Raw genomic sequence first — 23,817 nt, forward strand, 5'->3', positions numbered from 1 at the left:
AAAATAAATATTTAAGGTTTTTTTTCACAGTATTCTAACTCTAGAACTGCTTTGATGAAAAAACAAAATTAGAAAACCGTCTATAGATTAGCAAAATAAACAGTAAAAAAACAAACAAACAATAAAAACATGCACTATCTTATAAATGCTGTCATAATATACACAATCACTCAGACAAACTCATTGCCATATCTAAATCCCAGTCCTTACTCTGCAAATAGATCTGTATGAAATTAGTCCATTTCTCCTTGCAAATTTTTCCTCATCAGTGCGTAGAGCTTCCCAAGCAGGAATATGTGCATGGACCTGGTGCACAGTGAGTTGGGAGCAGCAGGGGCGTCTCTTTGCATAGGCTTGTGCAGCAAATTCTGACCACACAAGACTTGATGCACAAGATCACCAGGACATGCCTCCAAAGGTTGTACTTGCTGTGCACATACTGTGGAATAGGTACATATATCCAGAGCTGATGTGTACACGAGCATCATTAATTCTGATCAAGACAAATATAGCAAATCTGTGAGCTCTGCCTGGCTAAATTTTTTTCACAGGGAAAAAAAAGGAGGTAAGCATAGTGCAAAAGGTGCCTGGTCTTAAAAGATCAGAGCACGTAGATTTTGTGGTGACAAATAAACCCCCAACTATCCCGTATTTTGGAGAATGTCTCAAAACCAATCAGGGAGAATCCTGCAGATAAACAAAATTAGCTTATAGCATACAGAGCTTCCCATGAAACACCAACTCTGCACAGCAACCAATCTTCCAAATTAATTTCACAACCATAGTTCACTGCATTTCCCCTCCCTTTTAAAAATAAACAAACAATCAAAAAAAAAAATGCTTCTTGTAGCCTTTTCCAAAACATTTTTTTTTCCTCTTCTAGTAAGAAGCACAAGAGGCACGAAACAGTCCTAATAAAATAAAAATACCATTCTTTCCTGTCGCTTTCCCCCAGTAATAATTTGTTGGTTTGGTCCTGTGATGGCCTATCTATCGTTGAATGCAGGCACCACAAAAATCTATCAAACGGACATCAGTAAGGAATTTGGTTTGTGCAATTTTCCAACAGTCTTATGCTGGTAAAAACAAGGTCACTCACCTGGGTTAATGGTGATGAATTTGTTGTCTGAGGGGTATTCCTCTGGAAACCTGTCATCCTTCGGAAGAGGTTTTCTTGTTGTCTCTGGTCTTCTTGGGATCTTCCCCAGGTAAAGTTCGTTGGTGAATGTTGGCGGCACTTGGGTGGAAGGGAGAGGCTGGGGCTGAGCATCTGCTTCGGTAAAACTCTCCTCAGGGTGTCCAGCCTTGGGGGCAACATTTTGGTTTGGCTCTTCACCCGATATGGTTTTATTTCCTTCCTCCTCAGCAGTCCGGTTGGGGGAAGCTGTGGCCACGCTGGGCTCTGTGGTATTGCGCGCCTCTGCGGCTGCCGTCGCCCTGCTTTTCTCCTTCTTCTCGGCATCCTTTTCATCTTCTTCCTCATGCTCCCTCTCTCCGTCCTCACTTTCACTCTTTTCATCCTTTTCCCCCTCCTCGGCTCCCTCACTGTCCTTCGTCAGCGCCGAGTCCCGCTCTGGCCCTGGGGAGGCGGCGGCAGCGGCCTCGGTGGTCGCTACCACCGGCCGGCCAGCCTGCTTGCTGGGGGCGGCCGCCGCGGGGAGGCGGGTGGGCCACACGCTGCTGGGGAAGGAGGAGATGCCACCACCGCTGAAACCTAGCCCTGCCAGCAAGGTGCTGGTCACCACCGAGGCCACGGTGGCCTGGCTGCCGCTGGAGGAAGGCCCCATCCCCGTGGCCATGGACACGAAGGAGAAGGGGAGCCCCGAGGAGGTCCACGTGGAGGAGCCAGAACTGATGGGAGCCATGTCGGCTGAGGAGGCAGGAGAGGCCGTGGGCTTGAGGAGGTCAACGGCAGCAGAGAGGAAGAAAACACAGCAGAGAGCATCAGCAGGGTCCCCTGTATACTACTTGGAATCAATTTTCTTTTGCTTTCCCTCCCTTGCTACATAAATGCAATTCTGCTTTTAAAAAACAAGGACCTAAACCACCTAGATGCAAGGCCAAGCCAGGAACAGCACAAGCAACAGAGCCATGCTATGGCAAACAACGCTGAGAGGAAACTTGTGTTTGCCATTTCTGAATGATCATTATCATCAGAAGCCTCTTCATTGTTATCTTTATTTTACAGACCCACGTCACTGGTGACTTGTGTGTAAAGTTTCCTCTCAGTTTGGAAAAAGATTTAAAGAAGTTTAATGAATTTAGCTGCATTACTCATATCTCTTTAATCCTCAGAATACATAAGTTTAAAAATACAGTATTACATAAGGGCTGTCCCAGAATAAGAGCTGTGCTGCCAACGTGTGCATCCATGGCTGGTGGGTCAGCTCTGACAGGGAACTCTGGTTCTTCCCACATGCATTGTGAGGGCCTTGGACGGTACTATTTTTATTTCCCCAATTTACCTATCAGAACCTTGGCGTATATTTGAAGAACTAGACAAGCAATCCACCTCCTTAAATTACACGTGGAAAAAACACTGAAATTCAGTCAGTTGTCTAAGGCCAAGGAGTAATTCTGTGCAAGAGCCAGGATCAACATTTCTGCTCAAACCATTTTACTATGTTCCCTCTCCATCTTATTCAAAAATGTCTCACATTATTGAATTCATCAACAAGAAGAGCATTAGGTGGGAATGCACGCATCATACAAGGGCACACAAGAGTTAAATAGGTCCTACTAAACCTTGAACAAGACCATAAAATGTCTATGCATTTCTGGAACTGAAATCTCTGCCTTAACGGTATATCTGCATCTCTCTGCAATTCCCAGTTTCAATCAGGCCATGTAGTTGAAATACTGCAGCAAAACAAGAAAGGCTTTCTCATGTTATTTTTGACCAGCTGCAATCACAGAGAAACAGAGATCTCAAAAGAAAACCTGTGCTTTAAAGATTTCAAGCCAAAACTTTAAATAAGCATCAAAACTTTTGGATACTTATCAGCATAAATCCCTAAGGCGCTGTGAGATTTGCTTGTTGCTGGCATGTATGGTCTCAAAGCTGGACTGAGTATTAAAATTTGACAGCAGATTTTATAAGTCTAGAATACCTCTATACATCATTAAACAAACATTAATCATTCAAATTCAAGCTTTGTATGCGTTACTTGCTTACTAGGGAGTATATCAAACTGGAACAGAATAAAACCAGAAGCAACGTACTTATAGCAAATTCAATAGCATGAATTCAGTCCATAAATTTGATTGAACAGTTCAGTGCACTGAATACAAGAATTTTAGGTTACGGATAGTTTAAGTAAGCTTTCAAAACTGAAAGGTGCTTTTCAAAACTGAAAGAATGTATTCCATTTTTACTATACATGTATCAAGATTTCTGATTCTGGAATACAAAAGCCTTTTTCAGTGACTTGTTAGAGTCTCGGCTGAATTAAAATTAAAACAAAAAGTTTGTTAAGGCTTTATTCACACAGTAGCAGATAACCTTAAAGCATTGGATGAATGAAGATGCTGTGCATGAAGCCTGATTCCTGTCACATAGACTTTTGGCTACATAGTTAATAAATGCAGTTAAATTTATTTACACAGTCATCATTAAGATTACATAATCCCTCTAAATGAGCTCAATAAATAGTTTGGAAGATTTTTTAACACTTGATTCCCCATTGGTTAAGGCTCTCGGAATGTGAAGCAAGAAAGCCAAAATCCCGTCAATATTTTAGGTAGGTTATGAAACCTTCTGTGGCAGGTTTGAACAACCACCTTCCCAGGAAAGCACAGGCCTGCTGCAGATTTACAACATCGTGCTGCCACCTGGTGGGAACGCTGCCCCAAATTACCAATGCCCATCAGCTCACGGCAGTGATTTATGACCACAACTTACCACTCCTGTTTTCACAATTCTGGTCCCCTCGAAAATTCGAGTAGTGTTAGCTGAGAAACAAAGAATAACAGCGTTTCAGCGGATTGGGAAGGGAGTCAGGAATTGACAGCCGTATCAGTATACAATTCTTGCTAAACAAGTGCTGAATTGCTACTATTAAACCTGTCAAGAGGGTGAAGAAATTGAGGCCTGTGAATGAACTGGTAACTAACCAAAGACTTGGCAGGAAAATGTCAGAGAAGACCTGTTGCATGCAATGAAGTCTAAAACGTGTGCTGGTCTCAGTCTGGAGTTAAGGCAACCTTGGTATTACTCATCTAACTTTGCACTTGTGACTAAAGAGAGATTTGTTTGCCTTTATTCAGGCCTGGTAATGCTGATGTTAAGTACACTGCTAGAAAACACATGCTCTCCTTCAAACCCAAGTTGAAAGAAATGTCCTGACTTACACAGGAAGTCAGAGCAGCTGATGATAATAGTTTCTTTCTGTCCTTATGATAATATTATCTTTATCACTATTTATCTGAAGTACAACTATAATCAGACTCTGAAGAATGTTTTGAAAGCTCAAGTAGATGCTATTTTTAGGTTAGATCTTGTGTACAGCCAAATATTTGGAAAATAAATTCTTTATGGGTAGACATGGAAGGAAACGTAACATTTACTTCCACTGCAGATGTGTGTATCATTTCCACTGTTTTGAACACTGGGCTAGAGTTCCCAGACAGTATCTGTCAAAATTGTCAATAAGGATTTACTCCTTTAACTGTAATTAAATAGGCATCGTGCTCAAACTTCAGAGAATCTTTCCATTCTATCATCTGCTTAAAGAGGCCACAATCAGTAATACACAGGCTTCTGACTTCTGCCTGGCACTTCAACTCTATAACACTACGCTGAGATAAGTAACTAAGAAACTGTGAGCTACATGGGAGATAGTGCTTGGATGGGACGTTTCTTGTCTGATCCTTGCTCTTCCTGCAATACTGCTAACACCATGGCACACGCCATGGGCACTGGAATACAACTAAATTGTGTCCACAGTTTGATATATTTCACATGCTAAAGTCTAGAAGCTTAGGATTGAACCCCCATTTTCCAAAAACAAATTTTAAAAAGCCTCTATTATATTTACAGCATCAGACCTAACTAATGTAACTCCTTGCTTCACCTTAAGAATTTGAATTTTTAACTCTCTGCTTCTTTTGTTTTCTGCTATCCATTCCAAGGTTTACACATCTGTAAACTAGAGTGGGATGCAGTGCTCTCAGCAGAGACAAATTTTGCCCTACTTAATAAAAACATTAGGAATAAATTCCCAGGTAGAAGCAAAACTTTAGCCCTTGGGGGGGAAAAATATCCTACCATATCTTGGTTTTATCTCTTATGAACTTAAACTGTTTTGGAAATCAGTGATGTTGTGAGCATGGTAAAATCTCTCCACGTTTGGTTCTCAACATGGGGCTGAACTCTTTTTCCCTTTACATAAAGCAGACACCACAGACTCACATTCTGCTATAGCTGTGCCCCTGATGCATAAACAGTCTTCAATGAATTTGTTTTAGAAAACTAATACCAAGAAAATCTCTGCGTTCTCCTAAAAACTGATGAACCCCTGCCAGCAGAAAGGTGTAGGCAAAGCCTCATCATTGGAAATAGGACTCTAATAAAGTCACTGGTCACAATATGAAGCGAGCATCATCTGCATGCATTCAAACATCATCTGAAATCATTCCACACCATATTGCACTCTGCAAAGAAAATGTTAAACACACACAGAGTCACTTAATGTAAAAATATGTATGCATGTTTGTTTTTTTACCTTGAAAGAGCATAGTCTGGCTAAAGTCACTACGCATTTCATTTCGGCAAACTGCTTGAACTCTGAACAGATAAAGGATGTCAGGTGAGACATGGCTAATGATGGCCTTCTGTTTAAAAAAAATAGATATTATTCAGTTTTTTACCCCCACAGTACTGTCCACGATCAGTTTGAAATATATAAAGCATTGTGCTAACACAGGACATTTGTGCCACGTAAGACAAACTCTTATCTAAATGGAAATTTTCTCTAGTCCCCTGGGAGAAAGCAAGGCAAAGGTCAAACAACTTCCCTGGGATAAAGAAGATGCACCCAGACCCTGTTGACTCTGTCCATGAGAAAGATGTGAACATGTCCCACATCTGCTCTCATGACAGTCTTTGAGAGTCTGCTCTCCTCAGAAATACCTACACCATGAATTATTTGACTTTACAGGAACTGAAACGAGATTTCTGTGGGTAGAGATGCAAGTCCTGAACCTGGTATAAGCCCAGAAAGTCACTGTATGTTCAAACTGACTATTTTGCAACTAACTGGCTCTGGCAATTTGATGCTGGTGGCCTATATAGCACAATTGCTCAGCACCCTGGGCTGGGATGTCCCTCTATACTCTCACACTCAAGACACTGCCTTGCTGCCTTCCAGCTATTCCTTTGTGTTGCCTTAGACCACAATCACGTCAGTTCATGGCTTCAAGCAGACAGCACCAGTAGCTGCGTAGATCACTTGAAATACCCGTGATCTCTTTAGCAAAACACTGTCTAGCTCTGTTTCAAGATGGGACAGCCCAGCTGTCTCTGCCAGAGCACTAAAGGCAAATTCCACTTTCCTTTTAAAAAGAGTTTCTTTCTTCTCTTGCCCATACAGTAGACTAAGCTGTCGTTGCTTTCTTAACCTCCAAGCTCTGCTGCACAGCACAGAGTCTCACTGCAATTTATTTCCAAGCTATCACTCCATCACATCCCCTGCATTTTTAATTATTTCTTTTACTTCAAACAGGACGCTGTCTCTGTGCCCACCTCATTTTTGCTGATTAAGGTTCTCCTCCTTATACCCGATTAAAATAAAATCTCCCTTAAGAGTGCGAAGTTATGACAAGAGAGAGGTTACAATACATCATAACCTTGGGTGCCTTTCAATAGATTCCTTTCTGATTTTGTGAGGCACATCATTCCCTAATGTGACCCAGATAACAATGTCTAGTGGGGAAATTGAAAATATAAATGGAAATGAAGTAAAAGAATCTTCATCTAAGGGAATAAGAGAAGTATTATTGTATAACTGATTGAATGGGCCCAGAGGACTGTGTATTTGAAAAAAAAAATGCCAACGATAACAGTCATTAGGAATAACGCTCTGTGCTGCTGCATTTTTTATGTGCATATACAATTACTGATTTCATTATTCTAGAGGCTTTCTTTGATTAACAATAAACGGAGGCCTTTCAAACCTGAATATGTCACTTTGATTTCATATGCAGAGAACGTTAAAGACCGGTACAATACTTGCTTCCACTTAGACAGGAATGACAAGCAGATCAAATCCTAAATGGAGGAGATAGATCAGTGTTTGCATCTGTGCTGGAACTGTCTTGCTCTTCCCTCTTTCTCTTACAGCCAGACTGAGGCAGCGCTTATACAGGGCTTCTCTGCAATAATCCTCTAGCCCTGATGACACAAGTACTGCAGGCAGCACTTACTGATCAGAAACTACTCCAAAGACTGCAAGGGGCTGCATACAGGGAAAAGCCTGAACCCAGGAGTAGGTTTTGGGGATCGAGGATTTTAATGTGAAAATCTGTAAGCTGAACAGAAGCCAAAAGGTATTCATAGTCTAACTATTTCCTGAGCCAGCTGCTTCTCAGCAACAGTACATGAAAATGTGTCTGCAGATTTAGTCCTTTATGCACTCACATAAACTATAAATTCACACTCCAGTGTTTTGGGTAGTCTGTTAGGCAATGTTCAACTAATGCCTAACATTTTAATAGCAATTCACAGCAAGTCAAATGCTAGCCTGTCTGTAATGTAACAACAGCTTTCCTCCTCTACTTCTACTGAGAACACAATATAAGGATAGCTCGACACATATGTCTGGGGCTGATGCTGTGGTTTTACCAGGTCCTTGTCACTGTCCTTGGTGAAAGTCTTCTCCTTTTCATCTTCATTTTTAGTCCAGCTGTAGGAGATCATGTAGTTCATGATTGGAGGGTGGTAGATGGTCTCTGGTTGGTTCCAGGTTACAAGCAATGCTGTCCTGTTCACAGGCTGCACTTTCATGTTGACCGGGGGAGTGCTGCAAGCTAAAAAAAGAAGAAAAATATATGAAGCTCTCCTAAATAACAGAGAGAAAACAAACAGGGAGAACTGTGCCTCACTCTAAGAGCCAGTGTTTTTTTCTTTAATGTCCTTGCCTACAGTAATAGCTTAGACTGCAATCCACTGAGACCAATGGGATTTAATACCACCTGCAGCTGCTTTCTGCTCTCCAGGGGAAAGGGAGAGAGAGAAACCATTCTCTGCAGCCAAGTTGCTTAGTTCTTTGACTTAACTTTAGTCCCGGCATTTGCACATATATTTTAACTTGATTACTTAAGAGCTGTGCATTTCAACATTCACAAGTTCACTTAAATCTGAACCCCACCTTTCCTGGCACACAGTCTCCTGCCGTATGAAGGGGGTAAATAGTCTGGCGTGCTCTGCAGGCTCTAGAAATAGTTGTAACCTCTGAAAATGTGACACTATTAGTTCCGTAAGCATTCTCCTCCAGCCAGCCTCCCATATCTACGGCTTCCTGACTGCATCCATAGTGGAGAGGCACAAGTTACTTCTTGCCTCAGCTGAAGTCAATGGGGAGGTCAGAACAGCTTAACTAGATGATGAAACTACAGCTTCTGCTTCCTGGAGATGCCCAAACCCAAACTTCTCCAGAGAAGACCAAGCCCTGGCACAAAAGCAGCACGAACACTTCATGTGATACAGAGCACAGCCCGCTCCCAGCCACCGCAGAAAATACTTTTCAAGCAATTGAAATGTGAAGGTCAAGGTACTAATGAAGAACGCTAGATGGCACTCATATGCTATCTATGAAGTCCATCATGTACTTTCCAACTACAGAGTTTAGATTTTTTCCAAGCTTTAAAAATCGTGTTTAAAATACACAATTCAGGACAGACTCATATTCGCTTTCCAAATATAAACTCTGAACCAAGAAAAATCACTTGAAATGATACCTAAACACATGTGCTGTGGCAAAGGAGATGGCCACTTCTGCCAGGGAAAGTCAAAGTGTCACCCAGCCCATCGTGCTGACACTGTTTTCTAAATTATTTTTCCCAATATGACTTTTCCATTTAAAGTCAGCACAGTCAGGTTGTACAAACTCTGTAGCTATAGATTTGAACATTATTTCACTTCTAGGGAGTCCTGGCTATACTGAAGGGGAGGAATGTCTGTTTCTAGGCCTGGAATTCCAGATTGGTCTTGTATCTCTGAAATACTCATATAGCTAGGGTTCCTAAATAAACATGAATACATGTTGTAAACACCAATATTACCATTGCATCAGAAAAATACCTGACAAATGTATTTGTGCAGTTAAAATTCACATTTCATAGGCAGGCTGAACAAAAGAACATATTTTGCAGAAATATGCTTGAAATATGCAGAAATGGGCAGGCTTTGGTATTTGCTCCTGTCATGAGTGGTGACGATCTTGCAGTTCTGCAGCAGATCCTTCTGCTTAGCACAGGAAGATCCAGCAAAGCAAACAAACCCTGCCGTATCTCGTAGCACTTGCTTGTTGACCAAATGAATAAAAGTTTCTATTTACGTTGAGTAGAAGGGACCAAAACTTCATTCTGCTGGCAATCCAGCTTGGGTGCTGCAGAGCACGGCTGAGAGGGCACAGCTAAAAGCAGTCACAAGGATTTACAGAGCTTCGTGAGCCTCAGTGTGCCTCTCCATGCTCACCTCTTTCCTCTGAGATTGTCAGATCAGTTCTCACTTACATCACCGTGTATTGATAACTGCATAAATCATAGCTGCTCCCTTTGAAGCCCTTTTCATCACAGAATTACTCCTCAAAATGCTCCGCCAGCCTTTACTGCTCCACCTAGTCAAATCTGATGGGAGACTGAAGTCCATAGTGAAGGACTACCCAGACCTAGAAGTCCTACCCAGTCCTCCTCCACGGGAATATTCAAAGATTTATATAGTTAAAGTAATCATGCATCAAATTGTTCTAGAAATAATTCAACCAGACACCCTTCAGGACAGACAGAGAGATCTACCTGAATTTCAACACCCCTCTGAACTGTCCCTAAGTCAATGACCCTAGGGAGAGGAGACTGCCATGTCCTCCATTTCACACCACCCATCACAGCCAGCATCAATGCAATGCAGAACAGCTCATTCCAATCAGGAGAAAGCAGCAGGTATACCTGAAGGGTAAATAAATGGAGACTCACAGGCTCAATGTTAGGACACCCTCCAAGACTGTGCATCCTGATCCAAGAGGGGTATGAGCACTTCTAGGCAGCTGAGTGACTGCAGTAACTTCCCTTGGACATACTGTAACGGGTTTTGACTGGGGCCACTGCATGACTGGGGCAAGCTGCCTTCACAGCCAGCTAAAAGGAGATTGAATTTACAATACTGCTATTTCACAGTAAATAATGTTACGAACTTCTTATGACTCAGTACGACTTCGTTTCAGTAACTCCAAGGCACGTAGAAGAACCTGATGTAATTAAGTAATAACCTGCATTTTCTGCTCAGCCACTTCTTTTTTTTTTTCCTTTTTTTTTTTTTTTTTTTCTTTTTACAGTTTATGAATGGGCAAAGAAAGAAATCTTTTTTATAAAATGAAACATATGGTTTTATTAATTTAACCAAACCTGCTCAGGACACAGTGGAATAATAATAAAAAAAAAAAAACTTGATCCAATAATTCAATTCGATTATTTAATTAAAGAGATACATAATAACATAGCAAATGCCTGAAAAGCAAGAAAAAAGTGCAATGAATTGACCATTTATAAAACAACTGGCATTTTCCACAGACCTAATTTTCCTTTCAATATTCTGTGTGCCTTGTATTTTCTGTAGAAGATTAAAAGAATTGCAGGCTCCTCTTTTTTTTTTTTTTTTTTTTAATGCTAAAGAGCCTCTACTGATTTTACAAAATGTGCAGCTGAAGGACAAACAGATGTAGAAAGAGGTTGGGACAGGGAGGGAGAAGCCTGCATGTTCCTCTGGATTGAATAAGATTGCACTGAAGAGAAACATGACTGCTTGAGGAAAAAAAAAAAAAAAAAAAAAAAAAGAACCAAACCCAACAACCAGCAACATTTCACACTGAAATAGCAAATCTCAGCTATTTTTAGAGAAAATATTACTAATGCTCTATTTTAAATTCAGATCCTACAGGATAATAAAAATATCGAGGGGGATTTCAGGACATCTTTCTGTGTTATAATGCAATCCAGAGCAGAGACACCTGAACTGGCTGTGCGTAGGTGTGGTGTGATGCCCGAGACTGTGCACTGCTGGCCTCCTGGAGGCAGAACAGCCTCGCGGGGGCCACAGGGCTGCACCTGAGGGGCACACATCAGCATGGACATTCACAGTACCAGGGCCATGCTGCACAGCAGGCAGCGATGCTCTGCGTAGAGCATGTCCTGGACCTCTCCAAATAAAAACCCCAAAGCTCACCAGCTTACAGACAGTCCTGCTGGAGATAACCTGATCTGGAAAGCTGGCAGGCACGCTGGCTCCTGCTTTATGGAGAAGTCCTGCAGAAAAAGCTGGGCTGCATGGGTGCATCCAGAGGGAAGCCCTCTGACCTGATGTAGCAGCGTTCCCAGCCACATGTGGGGCTGCCTGGCAGCCTGGCTGTGTCGCTTCACTGCAGATCAGACTGCCCGGGAAGGCCGGGGGCAAGCCAGCATCTTGGCCAGCCTTGTCCTCCAGGGCTCACTCAAGCCTAGAGCAAACCTGTTTGCCACTCGTGGACAAATGCAGCATGCTAATACGGTCCTAAACACTGGCCAGGCCAGCCGTACAGCAGAGAATTATTTTCTTCATGTTAAAAACATTCCAATGGGCTGGAACAAACAAAATTAATTTAACAACTCCACATTCATCTCTTCCATAATTTGATTTGTATGTTGTATTTGGCTACGTAACCTCCACAAGGCTTTCCTAACTGAAGCCCGATAAAGCTTAATCCAAAAGCTCCTGGCAGCTCCATTTCAGAGAGATGAAAGACAAAAAGGGGGCTTATTGTTTTGCAAAAAATTAACCACTGATATTTAGATACACCCATGACTGCAGAAAGGGCATGTAAGAGATTATAACAGCTTTTATTTACTTTTTAAATAAAAAAGCAGCCTACATTTGTCTTTCAAAGAGGGAAAAGCAAAACCAGCCAAACTTCATGCGTTTCATTATGCTTTTTGCATATGCTACCTGTGGTTATAAAAAGAACTATTTAGGGAAAGTTTGACAGAGCACAGCACCTGTATTTTGGATTATTTCTTGTATATCTTCTCCCTGTACTGCAGGTGCCTCATGTGATGAATCCAGTGGTACTGGGCTCAGAGGGATTTATAAAATCCTCTAAAAATGTTCCAAGTTAGCTCTTCTGTGCATAGAAATGTCACCACTTTAAAGGCAGTTATTTCTAGCTATGTTCTTTTTCCCTCTTTTGGAAAATCCCACTCTCTCCCTCATGTCTCAGCACTACAAAACTGCTGTTCCTCTCCCTGATGCCGTGGGATATGCACTGTGTGGTAGAGCTGTGACATTTTTCTTGCACAGAAAAGCAACGTGCCAGTGGAGTCCTCAATCCCTTGTGGTGAGACGGAGACAGGCAGGGGTCTTCTGAAGCCATTCATACACGGAGGGAGGAAACATCTGCGCCGGGATGTGCCCCCAGCATGTTGCTGGCTTAGGATTGTTCAGAGGTAGCTAAAATACAGGGATGAGGGGCTTGTATTGCTCAGGTCCGCAGCTGCTGGCCATAAGTGAGAGGGGCTTCACTTCTCCTTTTTCTCACCTGTTCTGGAAATGCACAGGGACTGGTGGCAAGAAATCCTGTTCTTTCCTTACAATGCAGGAGTAAAGCACGTGGTAGATAGGGGATTTCTTCCCACAAGGTCAGGAGAGGAGAAACTGAGAGGCCAATACAGAGGTTGCAACCTTTCCTTTCTTCCCCATAAGGGCAATCAAGTTGGTAGCCAAGCTCTCGGGGCAGAGAGGGTGCTTATTTCCCTTCTGTCTCAGCACTGGGAAGGACCTGGAAGAGCTGGTCTGCAGGACAGACAGACCACTTGCTGCAAGGATGCCCAACTCAGCCCCAAGTTTCCCCAGCTAATTTCAGAGAAGCCTGAAAACAGCATCATCGATGCCTGTGCTATTGGCAAAATACTGCACCATGTTCACTCTGCCTGCATGATCCTGACTGCAGTCAAGACAAAAACAGTGCCACTAACATGGAAGGGAAGAAAAATACTTTCATGATATGTATCTATACACACACATATATCCTTGCTCATTATTAACCCCTCAAATAAGCCCCGAAATGCAGAAATATGGGCTATACTCCAATGAGAAAACTCACACTTGCTTTAAGTGCCATGCCAACAGCATCGTGGTGACAGAGGTGATGCAGTGCCAGCTTCAGCAACCTTACTTTGGTGAGGCACGATGGAAATGCCTGAGAAGAGAATGTGACCCGTGACAAACAACAGCATTCTTTTGGCTGTCTGATTCAATCTTGGAGTTCAGCGAGGGCTGTGTTCCCAAAGGATAACAAATAGACTACGAGGATCATATGCAGAGACAACACATGCTCTAATACATAGAGAAGTGCTGAGAGGCATACTTACAACATTTTTGCCCTTCTCCTTTTACTAAATGTTTGCAATTCTTTTTCTTTGCTTTCCTGTGTGCTGTTAACTTCTCGCAGTGCTTATAAATGACATTATTAATATATAAGGATAATTGCTTTAAAGAGAAGCATGTATTTTTCCTTTACCTTTGCCTGTACTTTGCCGGCAGGCATTTGCAGGCTCCAGAGCATGCTGTACACACAAATATTTGTGTTGATCTACTTCAATCCACAGACAGAATGTAGCTAGGAGACAGACTATTTATCTTCCCTGCTCTTACCTTTCACTGTGCTTCAAACAAGGTTGTTTCTTAAGGTGTAAGGGACATTGACAGACCCCTCACTTGTTTTATGAGCACATTGAAGCAACCTCTCGAGCTAACCAGCATGGGGGCACTTCAGACACAGGGGCTCTGGGCAGGCGGGCTTTGCCCCTCTGCTGCCTACCCGTTTCCTGAGGTGAATGTACAGCCAGCGTTTGGAGTGCATTTGATTCCTTCCTGTATGGCTTTCTTTGTAGCATTTGAGTTTCCATGGCATCACAGCGACGGACCCTGTTTTACTGAAAGGCATGGGCTATGCGTTTTACTATGTTGTGGTTAAGCCCGAATATTTCATAGATTTCACAAACACCACTTCTAGAGCTACGGCCTGAACCCTCAGCAGGCACAGATCAGCCTTGCTCCATGCTGGGCTAAGCCAATGCCTGCTGAGGATCTGCCCTGCAACCGTTGTGTTTATATTACACATGCATGCACACACAGAGGGTGCCTTGTGTTTAAAGTGTACACCCACCTCCTTATCTGTACGGTGCACCTGATATAACACGTGTGATCATGTTCAGAAGCACGTGCTCATCGGTGTGGGGAGCAAGAAGGAATTCCTGCTGGAAGGATGCGCCTATGCTGCGTTTACCAAAGTGCCATGTCTGGTGAGGGTGGCTTGCACCACAAGGCATAGGATGTACGAGCCAACAGGGCAGTCAGAGAGTCCAGGTGTGTGCCTCAGGGATGTCCAAAATCAGGGTGGGGAAGTGGCTTCCCTTTTGCAGCTTTTGGAGGCTTTTTCCTATGTGAGGGATTTGCTGCAGGCATTCATGGTACAAAGTACAGTCAACACTGAAATTAAAATCAGTACTTCTGTGGGCCATACAGTTAGACCAGTAGGTAGGCAGCACAGAAATGAATTCCCTGGAGGGTTTAAGTGGAATAAATCATCAAGCTCCCTTACAAGTACTCAGCTCTGCTAGCTTTAGTGGCAGCTACAAACCCAAACCACGTTTCAGCTTTCACACCGAATTCCTCTTGCTCTTTTGCTGTGGGCCTTTCATAATATCTAAACAAGTGCAAAAATTCCTGTTTGTTTATTAATAAACCTACTGGCACGCTGCCCACTGCATTCAGGTGTGGACCCATGCTGTTCCACATGACAACCTCACCAAGGTTACGACAGGTGAAAAGAGCAGCCTGCAGAGCAGGGCTGCTGCAAGGGGAAGCATGAGGTCAAGTACATGCACCACACCTTTTTGTACCCAATTCCCTTTCAAAATGGCTCAGGCCTTTTGCTGTAATGCTTTGTCTTCTACCTGACTAATGCAAGAAACTTTGGAAGAAGCCTGTCCTCTCCTGCTTTTGCACGGTGTGCTCCAAGACAACTGCGTGCCCAAGGACCAAGCCTTGCAGAACAGGACATGGATGAGGAAAGCAAATCTGAGGTGGAAAGGACAAGAAACACACAAGGAGCAGACTGATTCCTGCCTAAAGAGATTACAGCAGCTACCCAAGGTTCATGTCAGAAGAGACTATCGCAGTAGTAAGGGAGTACATTTACTAGGAGCACTGAGGCGTAGTGGCAGCTGGGCAAGTCCACAGTGCAGAGAAGATGCAGGGCAAGCAATTAGCAGCACGGTGTTACCACCCTCAAGTGCAACCTTTTGCACCGAGTCAGCCTGCTGCGCCAGCTGAAATCCTAATAATGATACATAGATTCATCTGCACCAGCACACAGTAGTAGGGCACTGACCTGATTAAAGTACACAGTCCATGAAAGGGGAATGGAATCGGAAAAGGACAATCTTCATAACAATATGAAATCAAAAAGGAAAGAAGGAAAAGTCCGGTCATCCAAGGAAACGGGGAAGGAGTTGCTAATCTGTGAGGAAACCAACCTGTAAAACAGATTCTTCCAAAGCATGAGAACAATTAAGTGGTAAACATATCATAAATTAACTAAAAATGTTCTTGTTCATTTTTTCCCTAAGATTTTTAAGGAAAATAAAGAGTATCTTTTTGCTTTAGCAATTCCAAGATGTCAATAATGTGCAATTTTAAAGTTACATTTACACTGTTTTAAATTTAGATGCTGCTTCACGTAGGAGATTACACTTATTGCTGTGCAATATTTTGTGGTCATTTAGGTCTGAATAACATATATGCATGGCATTCTGTAAGAGCAGAATTTGTCTGCCTATCCCCCTTTTTGGCCTCCCAGAGAGAACCTGAGGGCATGAAGAGACCGTGAAGTTGTTTTGAGAGAGTTCTCATAAAACATGGGCATTCAGAAAGCAAAACAAATTACTGGGAGCAATAACAAAGGCGCTAATTGAGGCAAACAACTTGTTCTCATTGAGAAATACTGCTGTCGGTGCTCTGAACTATCTGCCTCAGAGTGACGTTGTCACTGCGTCGTGCTGAATCTCCAGCAGAACTTCAGACAAAAGTGGAGATGCACTCCAGCACGGCGATGCCGTGCCACACCATGCTACGCCATGCAGAAAAGACATCTTCTTTGCAGAAAGCCTAGCTTTCTTTCCTGTTGTCAGGAGCTGTGAAGTAATGAATACCAACTAAAGTGCTTTGCTTGGGCAGTGCTGTACCTTTGACTGCAGGTTGCTAGCTGGAGCCATGCGGGAAGGAAAATCCAAGTACCTTTTGGGTAGTTCTAGTGGCACTAGGTTACAATGACCTCCAAACTGTGTATCACTATGGCTTGACAAAGAGAAAAAAGGAAAATTATCACCTGTACGCTACTAGAGAGATGTCCCAGCTGTTCGGTTAGAGTTCAAAGTTTTACTAGAGTGAATTTATGACTGCTTATTATTTAACTTAGTCTAGGATCATAATTAAAGATGGTACTCTAAGGTGAATTCCCACTGATGGGAAACAGCATCATTTGAGACTCCAGCAAAGAGTAATCAGACACCTTTGGGGAAGTAATCAGGCATCTGTGAAAGAAAACTCTGATGTCAAGAGCCCCTCACATGGGATGCTTGTTTAAGTGTTGTGAGGCTTGCTGCACGTTTAATGAGGCAGAAAGGTTAAAGGTTTTTTTTCTTTCAGAGTTAAAAAAATGTAAAGAAACATTTGATACTCCTAATCACGAGCAAAATAAAACGGGAAAATATTGTTGCATGTGGGGTACATCCTGAAGCAAGGAAATGAAACACCTTTTCTTCCTGAGCTTCCATGCCTACACTCTAACCGAAGCAGGTAATGCTTTGTAAATATCCCTCTCCTTGATGGGACAACATATGAAAGTAGTAAAGAACATGCAGAGTCAGGTCCTTGAACTGGATACACTTCCATGTAAAAATTCTGTTTATGTGTCTCCTAAGAGCGATGTACACTATTAAACTGATAACTAATTAGCAGTAACTCTAGCAGAGCTGCTTGAACGCTGCCTGGGAAAAGCCAGGAACACAATACGTGATGGGACAGAGCAACACAGTCCTAAGCCACAGAAGACAGGCCAGATAAGAAAGGAGACAATTTTAACAGTCATGTGCAAATACTCCAACACTGCCACTGCCTGTTACTCACAGTATCTGGCGACTATTTTACAAACACACTACTCCTGGTTTAATAAGTCTGTACAGAGAAGCACAGAGAACCTACAAATTTGCAAAACTTTATATAAAATGGCACTGTAACACCGGTGAGTCCTCTTGTTAAATTTTACAGGCCTGGTGATCAGCATTATTTAACAGCGTGGTCCACTGTATATCTTGAGTCTCTGAAAGTTCAACCTTCTTAAAAGACATTGTTGCATGGTGGTTTATTATTGATCCACCAACTGCTACTATTATATAGCTGAACTGTGCACATCCTGAACGGTACATTTCAGAAATAATACATTTAAAGGTGATCCGTATGGTTTCTTGAAACAGCTCCAGGGTCAACTTCAGAATTAAGTTCAGTTCCTAGGCTCTGATTCAGCAAAGGTCTTACACATATGCTTTTAGTCCAGGCATACCAGCAGTCCTCAAGAGAACTGTTTTAAATTGGCTTTTGCCAACAGGAGGAAGGAATGAGATAAAGGAACCAAAGAAAACTCTTCTTGCTAAGTACTAACACAAAAGGAAAACTGGAGTTTCCATTCTCAAGTGAAAAATAAGTCCTCTACAGCATTTAAAATTAACTAAAACATTTTCTCCATCTTGTATTCTGGTTATTGTAAACACTGCCACTTCCCCTTATTGCTTCTCTAATATTAAAATTAAAAAAAAAAAAAAAAAAAAAGGAAACAGAGGAGAGTAACCACAAAAGAAAAGATGTAACATTCACATTAGGTAACAAACAAGATCCAAATTCACTGACAGTTTTGGTTGACTTAAAACAACTTTTCCCAGAAGACATTTTATTTACCAAATGCTACCACTTAAAGGGCTTTTCTAAGGAAACACTCGAAGGACTTGCATAAAGTGAGAAATAGTTTTCCTCCAGTGTATCTACAGGTTATGCCACTGGTCACGGTTCTGTGACTTGAGATAGCTTTGATAGCTCGGAGAAAAGCCATTCCTTTTTGCTGCCAAAACGTTCAGATACAAGCTCCTCAATGGACAGCCGCAGAGCTGCATCGCTCTGTGCTGCGCTGAAACTCGCCATTCACGAGGGAATTCTGAAAATTATGCTGAACATTATGCAAATTGTTCTGGGCACATTTTCCTCCAAACTAAGGAAGGCTTACATAACAAACACTACGCTGTTTTCTAGATTAGCAATACTGCCCACAGACTTAATAGTGTGTGACAGAAGAAACAAATTGCAAAAATTCACACCGACAAACAAATCCAAACTTCCCCTCCAGAGCTGAAGACCATCACAAACCATACCACCTTGCAGCAAGTAAAAGACACATTTTCATGACCTTGCCTTCTTCCACAACACACAAATCGAAGCACAGGGAGAGCGTAAAGGAGCCAACATGTGACAGCCATTGGTCACATTGCTTAATGCCATGGAAAGAAAGCACTGAGACGCAACCATGAGGTGTGCAGAAGAATCTGCATAAAATAAATTTGTTATGCTAACCCTACGCTCTTGTATTTGTATGCTAGACTGTCTGGCTGAGAGGCACTCTGTGCATCCAGTTTCTCAGTACTTTTGCATGAATGACACTATATAAAGAGGTACTGTATTTACTAGCTGAATAAACAATAGGTTTTGCTTTCACTCAAGTATTATGACTTCAACTCATTTTATTTATATGTCAGTAGTTCAGAATGTGCAGTAGACCAGGCACATCATCACTGTTCACCTTTGTCAAAGAAGGGGCCAGAAACATCCACGTTGTTATATCTCTAGAACAGCTATAACTCATCCCTGTAACCTTTGGAGGATACGCTACAATCCATTTTGTGTTAGTAACACTGCAGCAACCTATTTATTTTTAAGTTCATGAAAAAAATGCACCTATTTTCAGTGTTCCCTGGTGTGCACACAACCCAAAAAGTGACAAGTTGACAGAGCTGGTACAAAAAGACTGGCTGCCCAACCATTAGCCTCCTATAGCAAAAGCTCGAGGGAAAAAAAACCACTGACTTCAGCATCGTCCCTGCCATTAGATAGCACACTGAACGTTGTCACATCACTGGCAGAGGGGACACGCATGGTCCCTACCTAAGAGTCTCTGATGAGCACATTGCAAGCTCAAATTCACAGGCAGGCATGAGTACAGAGCGTTACAGTACCTGGACATGTTGGGAGAGGATCCAGAGAGAAAAATCAAAGGAAACCAGTCCACAAGCATGTGTGTTGTTAAGCACCCAGGTACGAAGCTATCCAAACATGGACTAGTGCTTATGAAGCTCTCTTGATCCAGTGGGTTGGCTCACATAATATTAACTAAACCATGTGCACTTGTCTGAATCTGGGTCTTAGAGTCCATAAGGAGCAAAGTCAGTGAGAATCTTTCCAGTTACTTCCAGTGCCCCTTCAATATCAACACTTCCAAGTTCAGGATCAGCCCATTAACTACAGACCTTAGTGTTTGTAATGCCCCTAATTGCGGGTTTGAGATCTTTACTGTGGGGGTGAAAATCACCCAGAACATTTTTATAATCTTAAAAACTTTCCAGTGAGGTGAGGAATATTCAGGCATGTGGCCAAAACAGTAAAACCTTGAATATTACACCACATGTACCAGAGGGTACTTTGGCTGCACTCAAAATAATAACTAGAGAGTTTTGTCACTTTTAACATAACGTAACCTATTAACTTTCATCACTGTTCTGGGCAGGTAACAAGTACACAGGATATAACTGAAGAAATAAATATTGACACATGTTGCTGTTAAAACACTGATTGAAAACTGCAGACCAGAGCATCAGAGCATAGCAGGGTCTCTTCATTCCCAAGATCTCCTTCTCATTTCTGATGTAAATTTTCCATCCCAAGGCTGCCTTTAATGTACACGAGGTTTGTGTACGTGTATACTATATATATAAAAATAAGCACGCTCACAGAATAATGAGCCCTGAGAAATACTCTCTTTCAGCACTCTCGTGGGAGGGTGAGGCTGCTGAACGCAGCTGTTTTCATGATTCACATCTCAAACTACGCTCTATGTGCCTGGCCAGGTGAAAATGCCAGGTACGCAAGGGCAGATTGTAAATCTGCTTAGTTGTTTCCTTCTGGCAAACTGCCCCCTCTTCTTTTACCTGTACTCAGGACTGGTTAAGCACCAAGCACTTTTTGAGACTGAAGACTGGGAACTACATGTCATTCCTCCTACCTATAAATAACAGCAGTCAATAAAATAAAGGCAAATAAAGGTAGTAAATGATATTTATTTCTAGTCTTATTTTATCCGGTACACATTTCTCTCAGAATTTTTGATGTGCTCCTCTAGCCAGGGCTGTCTGTGCCAACGCAACAACTGCAGCCTCCCTCCCACCCCCCTCCATCCAGCTCATTATCCAGTGTCTGACAGAAGCGAGCACCAGCTGCTCTACAAAAAGGCACATGAAACACTTCAGCAAGACATTATAAAATCACCTGTCTGTAAGGAAGAGGGTTTTTGTCCCAGCCACCATTACCAAAAGATTGATACAAACTTTTAATTAAAAAGGTCGGCAGTTCTTCAGAACTCCTGATACTTGTAAAAATGAAAACCATGACAACATCTGGATACCCTATTTCCATTCAAACACCCAATGAGTCACTGCTAACGGGGCCAAAATTTTACTGCTGACCCTTTTCATTAGCATTTCCTATTTGTCAGGCATCTCTAAGGCCCTACAACCAGTTGGCAGAAACAGGGACATCTGCAGTTTGGGACTTGCAGATTCTGGGGCTTTATCACCATGGTACCTCATGACAGTGAGTTTCACAGGTAACTGTAGGCACACACAGGACTAGTTAATTTATTAACAGATACAAACAAAGCATACCTGCATACACTGCATTATTTCTTTGGCAGCTCGCAGCTATCCTCAGCACAATTTAATGACAAAGCAGACAAAAAAATCTCTCGTTAGTCAAGTGCAAAATTCATAAGCATAATCTACCTTTGGAAGCTTCTGTGCCGAGTGGATTTTCCAAGATGTCTGTCATATCTTGGCTCCAAGCATCCTTCACAGCAGACTTGGACACCTTCCTGTTGTTCAGGCTTTGCTGTGGTCGGAAGTTATTCCTCAGGTACTCCACGGACTTGACATGGTCTTGTTGCTCAGTGGTGAATATGGAATAGAAAGCCTCCAGCTGACCACAGCCATCATGGCAAGGAAGAGAAAGGACATTAATTAGAAAACAATGTGGTGAAATCCGGGTAGTTGATAAGAAAGTAAAATGGCAGGAAGTGTTGATGCCAAGACTGATAAACCATGCGGGAAGTCGGGCTGCCCACTGAAATCACTGCCAACCGTCTTATCTCAGCACAGGGCTTATCCTGCCCAGCAGAAGAGAAGACCTTCGATCAACTCTCTGTTGTCTGTCATGGGCAAGGAAATGTTTGCCCTTTAGACCCTCTGTCTGGATGGATTTCATGTGCGACAGCCACGCCAAACCCTCCTCAATGCTGGCACCGTTTTATTTCATAGTACCATGCCAAAAAATGTTTCCACCCCAAAGCCCTCTCCAGGAGAGGGTGATGTTACCTTAGCTCTGAATCACGATGCCTAGCTGCCAGGCTGAGTGAGCTCCATGGCCAGCTCTTGCAGCACTGTTGCACAGAGGTCACTGAAGTTGTCCCAGCATTATGGGACCGGTCCCCAAAGCCCCGAGCTGACTTGCCCTGGAGCAGGTCAGTAGCAGAGCAGCACAAGCTGAGGGCTCCCATCTCCAAGCACCCTGACCTCCCTACCAGCCACTGCTCCCTCTGATACCTAACTACAGGGTGAGAAAAAATAACATAAAATGGTCACAGCTAGCACATATTCCTCTGGGAATAAGTTTCCTTAGTTGTATTCAGATCTGAGCTATTTTTAATAAAATGTATTAACCTGTGAGAAAGAACTGTAATTGGAAAACTTTTCCGTTAGTTTGTATCTCAGCACTTCCCAGAAGGAAATTTCTAGCAAACTAAGGTGAAAATATTTTCAGCTAATGTTGTTCTCACAGCTATCAAGGTCAGCATAGCATTTACTAATAGCTTGTTATCGTTCAGGTCAAGAACTAGAATCAGTTATGTCGCTGCTGGAAAGGTTGAGGAAGACAGAGCAAAGAAGGACTCACTGCTGATACTGTTTACATCAATTACGTATATTGATGGTATGGATTTGGGGAATACAGAATCTGGCCCACAACTTTAAAAAGGGACTTACACAACACTCATAGTTTAATAGGTCACTTTGAAAGCTACATACTTTTCATTACGTGCATCTGCTCTAAAAGCTATGGAAATGAATGCGAGTCCTGAAGTTTGCAACTGGGAAAAATTATCATTGTAGCCTCAGCTGATAGTGCTGATAACAATAATCAAAGGAAGCTGCAACGGAGCAGCTAAGCATCCTCCGCTGAACCAAGAGACACTCGCTATCGATATTTAATTTCCCTTCGAACCAGTAAACAGAAACTCCCTTCTGCTGCTGCCATCCAGCTTGCCTGTTCTGTTGGGCCTGACGATTCCTGTTACTGGGCTGAAATTGGTAAAACTTCTCCAACCCCCAAGGCAAGAGAGTCAATTTGTACACTTCTCATTTCAAAAGTCAGTCTCTCTGGAGCGGGGAGGTGTGCTGGGCTGGCTAATGGGGAAACGTATGGGAACATTATCACTGTGAGCAGCACATGGACAACAGGAGGGAGAAAGGATGGACCTCGCAGTGCGGAGCCTGCGTTTGGCAGATCTGTGCTCAAACACAAAGGCGAGGGAACTGGGTCTCCTAACAGGCAATCACTTCCAAGGTAACAGCACAACTCAGGCTTGTACGTTTTCAGTAGCAGCCTCCCCCTCTCCCTACCCTTACTGTACAAGCAGGAAGCTGATGCAGAGCGAGGGGAGGCGAGCAGCAGGGAGGGCTGACAGCTGGTGACTGGTTCCCTTCACAGGCAGGGTACCCAGGTGCTGCTTCCAGCCTTGTGTGCACTGGTGGTGGCATTTGGATTGGACTTTTTCTGCATCTTAGATGAATGCCCTATTCCCTGGTTCTCAGCTGTAATCTCCTCTCTGATTCTTTAGAGAAAGATCTTGAAAAATCTTGAAAACTATTTCCTAACTAGTATAACGCAGTCAGAAGCAATGACAGGCTAAATAAAATTGGGTAAAGGGTCTATCATCGTATACTTTTGTCTTAACAAAGAAACAGGATGATCCTGCTAAGCCCTACGCTCTCCAACGACATTGCATGTTGGCAGTGACCACAATGCTGTAAATATTTACCTACCTTTTTCCCTTCATGCTCTAGAACCAGTTTTGATGAAGCCAACTAACAGGCCTTAAAATTACTCCCTAGAAGTTCATGAACTGGGTACCAACTGCTCCTTAT

General features: G+C 42.7%; 1 protein-coding gene across 2 annotated transcripts in view; it reads right to left on the reverse strand.

Annotated features, from left to right (window-relative positions):
- Positions 1–23,817, reverse strand: part of PTPRG (protein tyrosine phosphatase receptor type G) — a 397,969-nt gene that overhangs the window by 73,004 nt on the left and 301,148 nt on the right. For both annotated transcript variants that reach the window (XM_084530728.1, XM_084530729.1), the window contains 5 exons: positions 21,403–21,595; positions 7,841–8,025; positions 5,724–5,832; positions 3,902–3,951; positions 1,100–1,895 (listed from right to left, as the gene is read on the reverse strand). In XM_084530728.1, the coding sequence (XP_084386854.1) occupies positions 1,100–1,895; positions 3,902–3,951; positions 5,724–5,832; positions 7,841–8,025; positions 21,403–21,595 (1,333 nt within the window). The remainder of the gene's footprint in view (positions 1–1,099; positions 1,896–3,901; positions 3,952–5,723; positions 5,833–7,840; positions 8,026–21,402; positions 21,596–23,817) is intronic.

This window comes from Aythya ferina, assembly GCF_964211825.1.
Source record: "Aythya ferina genome assembly, chromosome: 10".
NCBI classification, from domain to species: domain Eukaryota; kingdom Metazoa; phylum Chordata; class Aves; order Anseriformes; family Anatidae; genus Aythya; species Aythya ferina.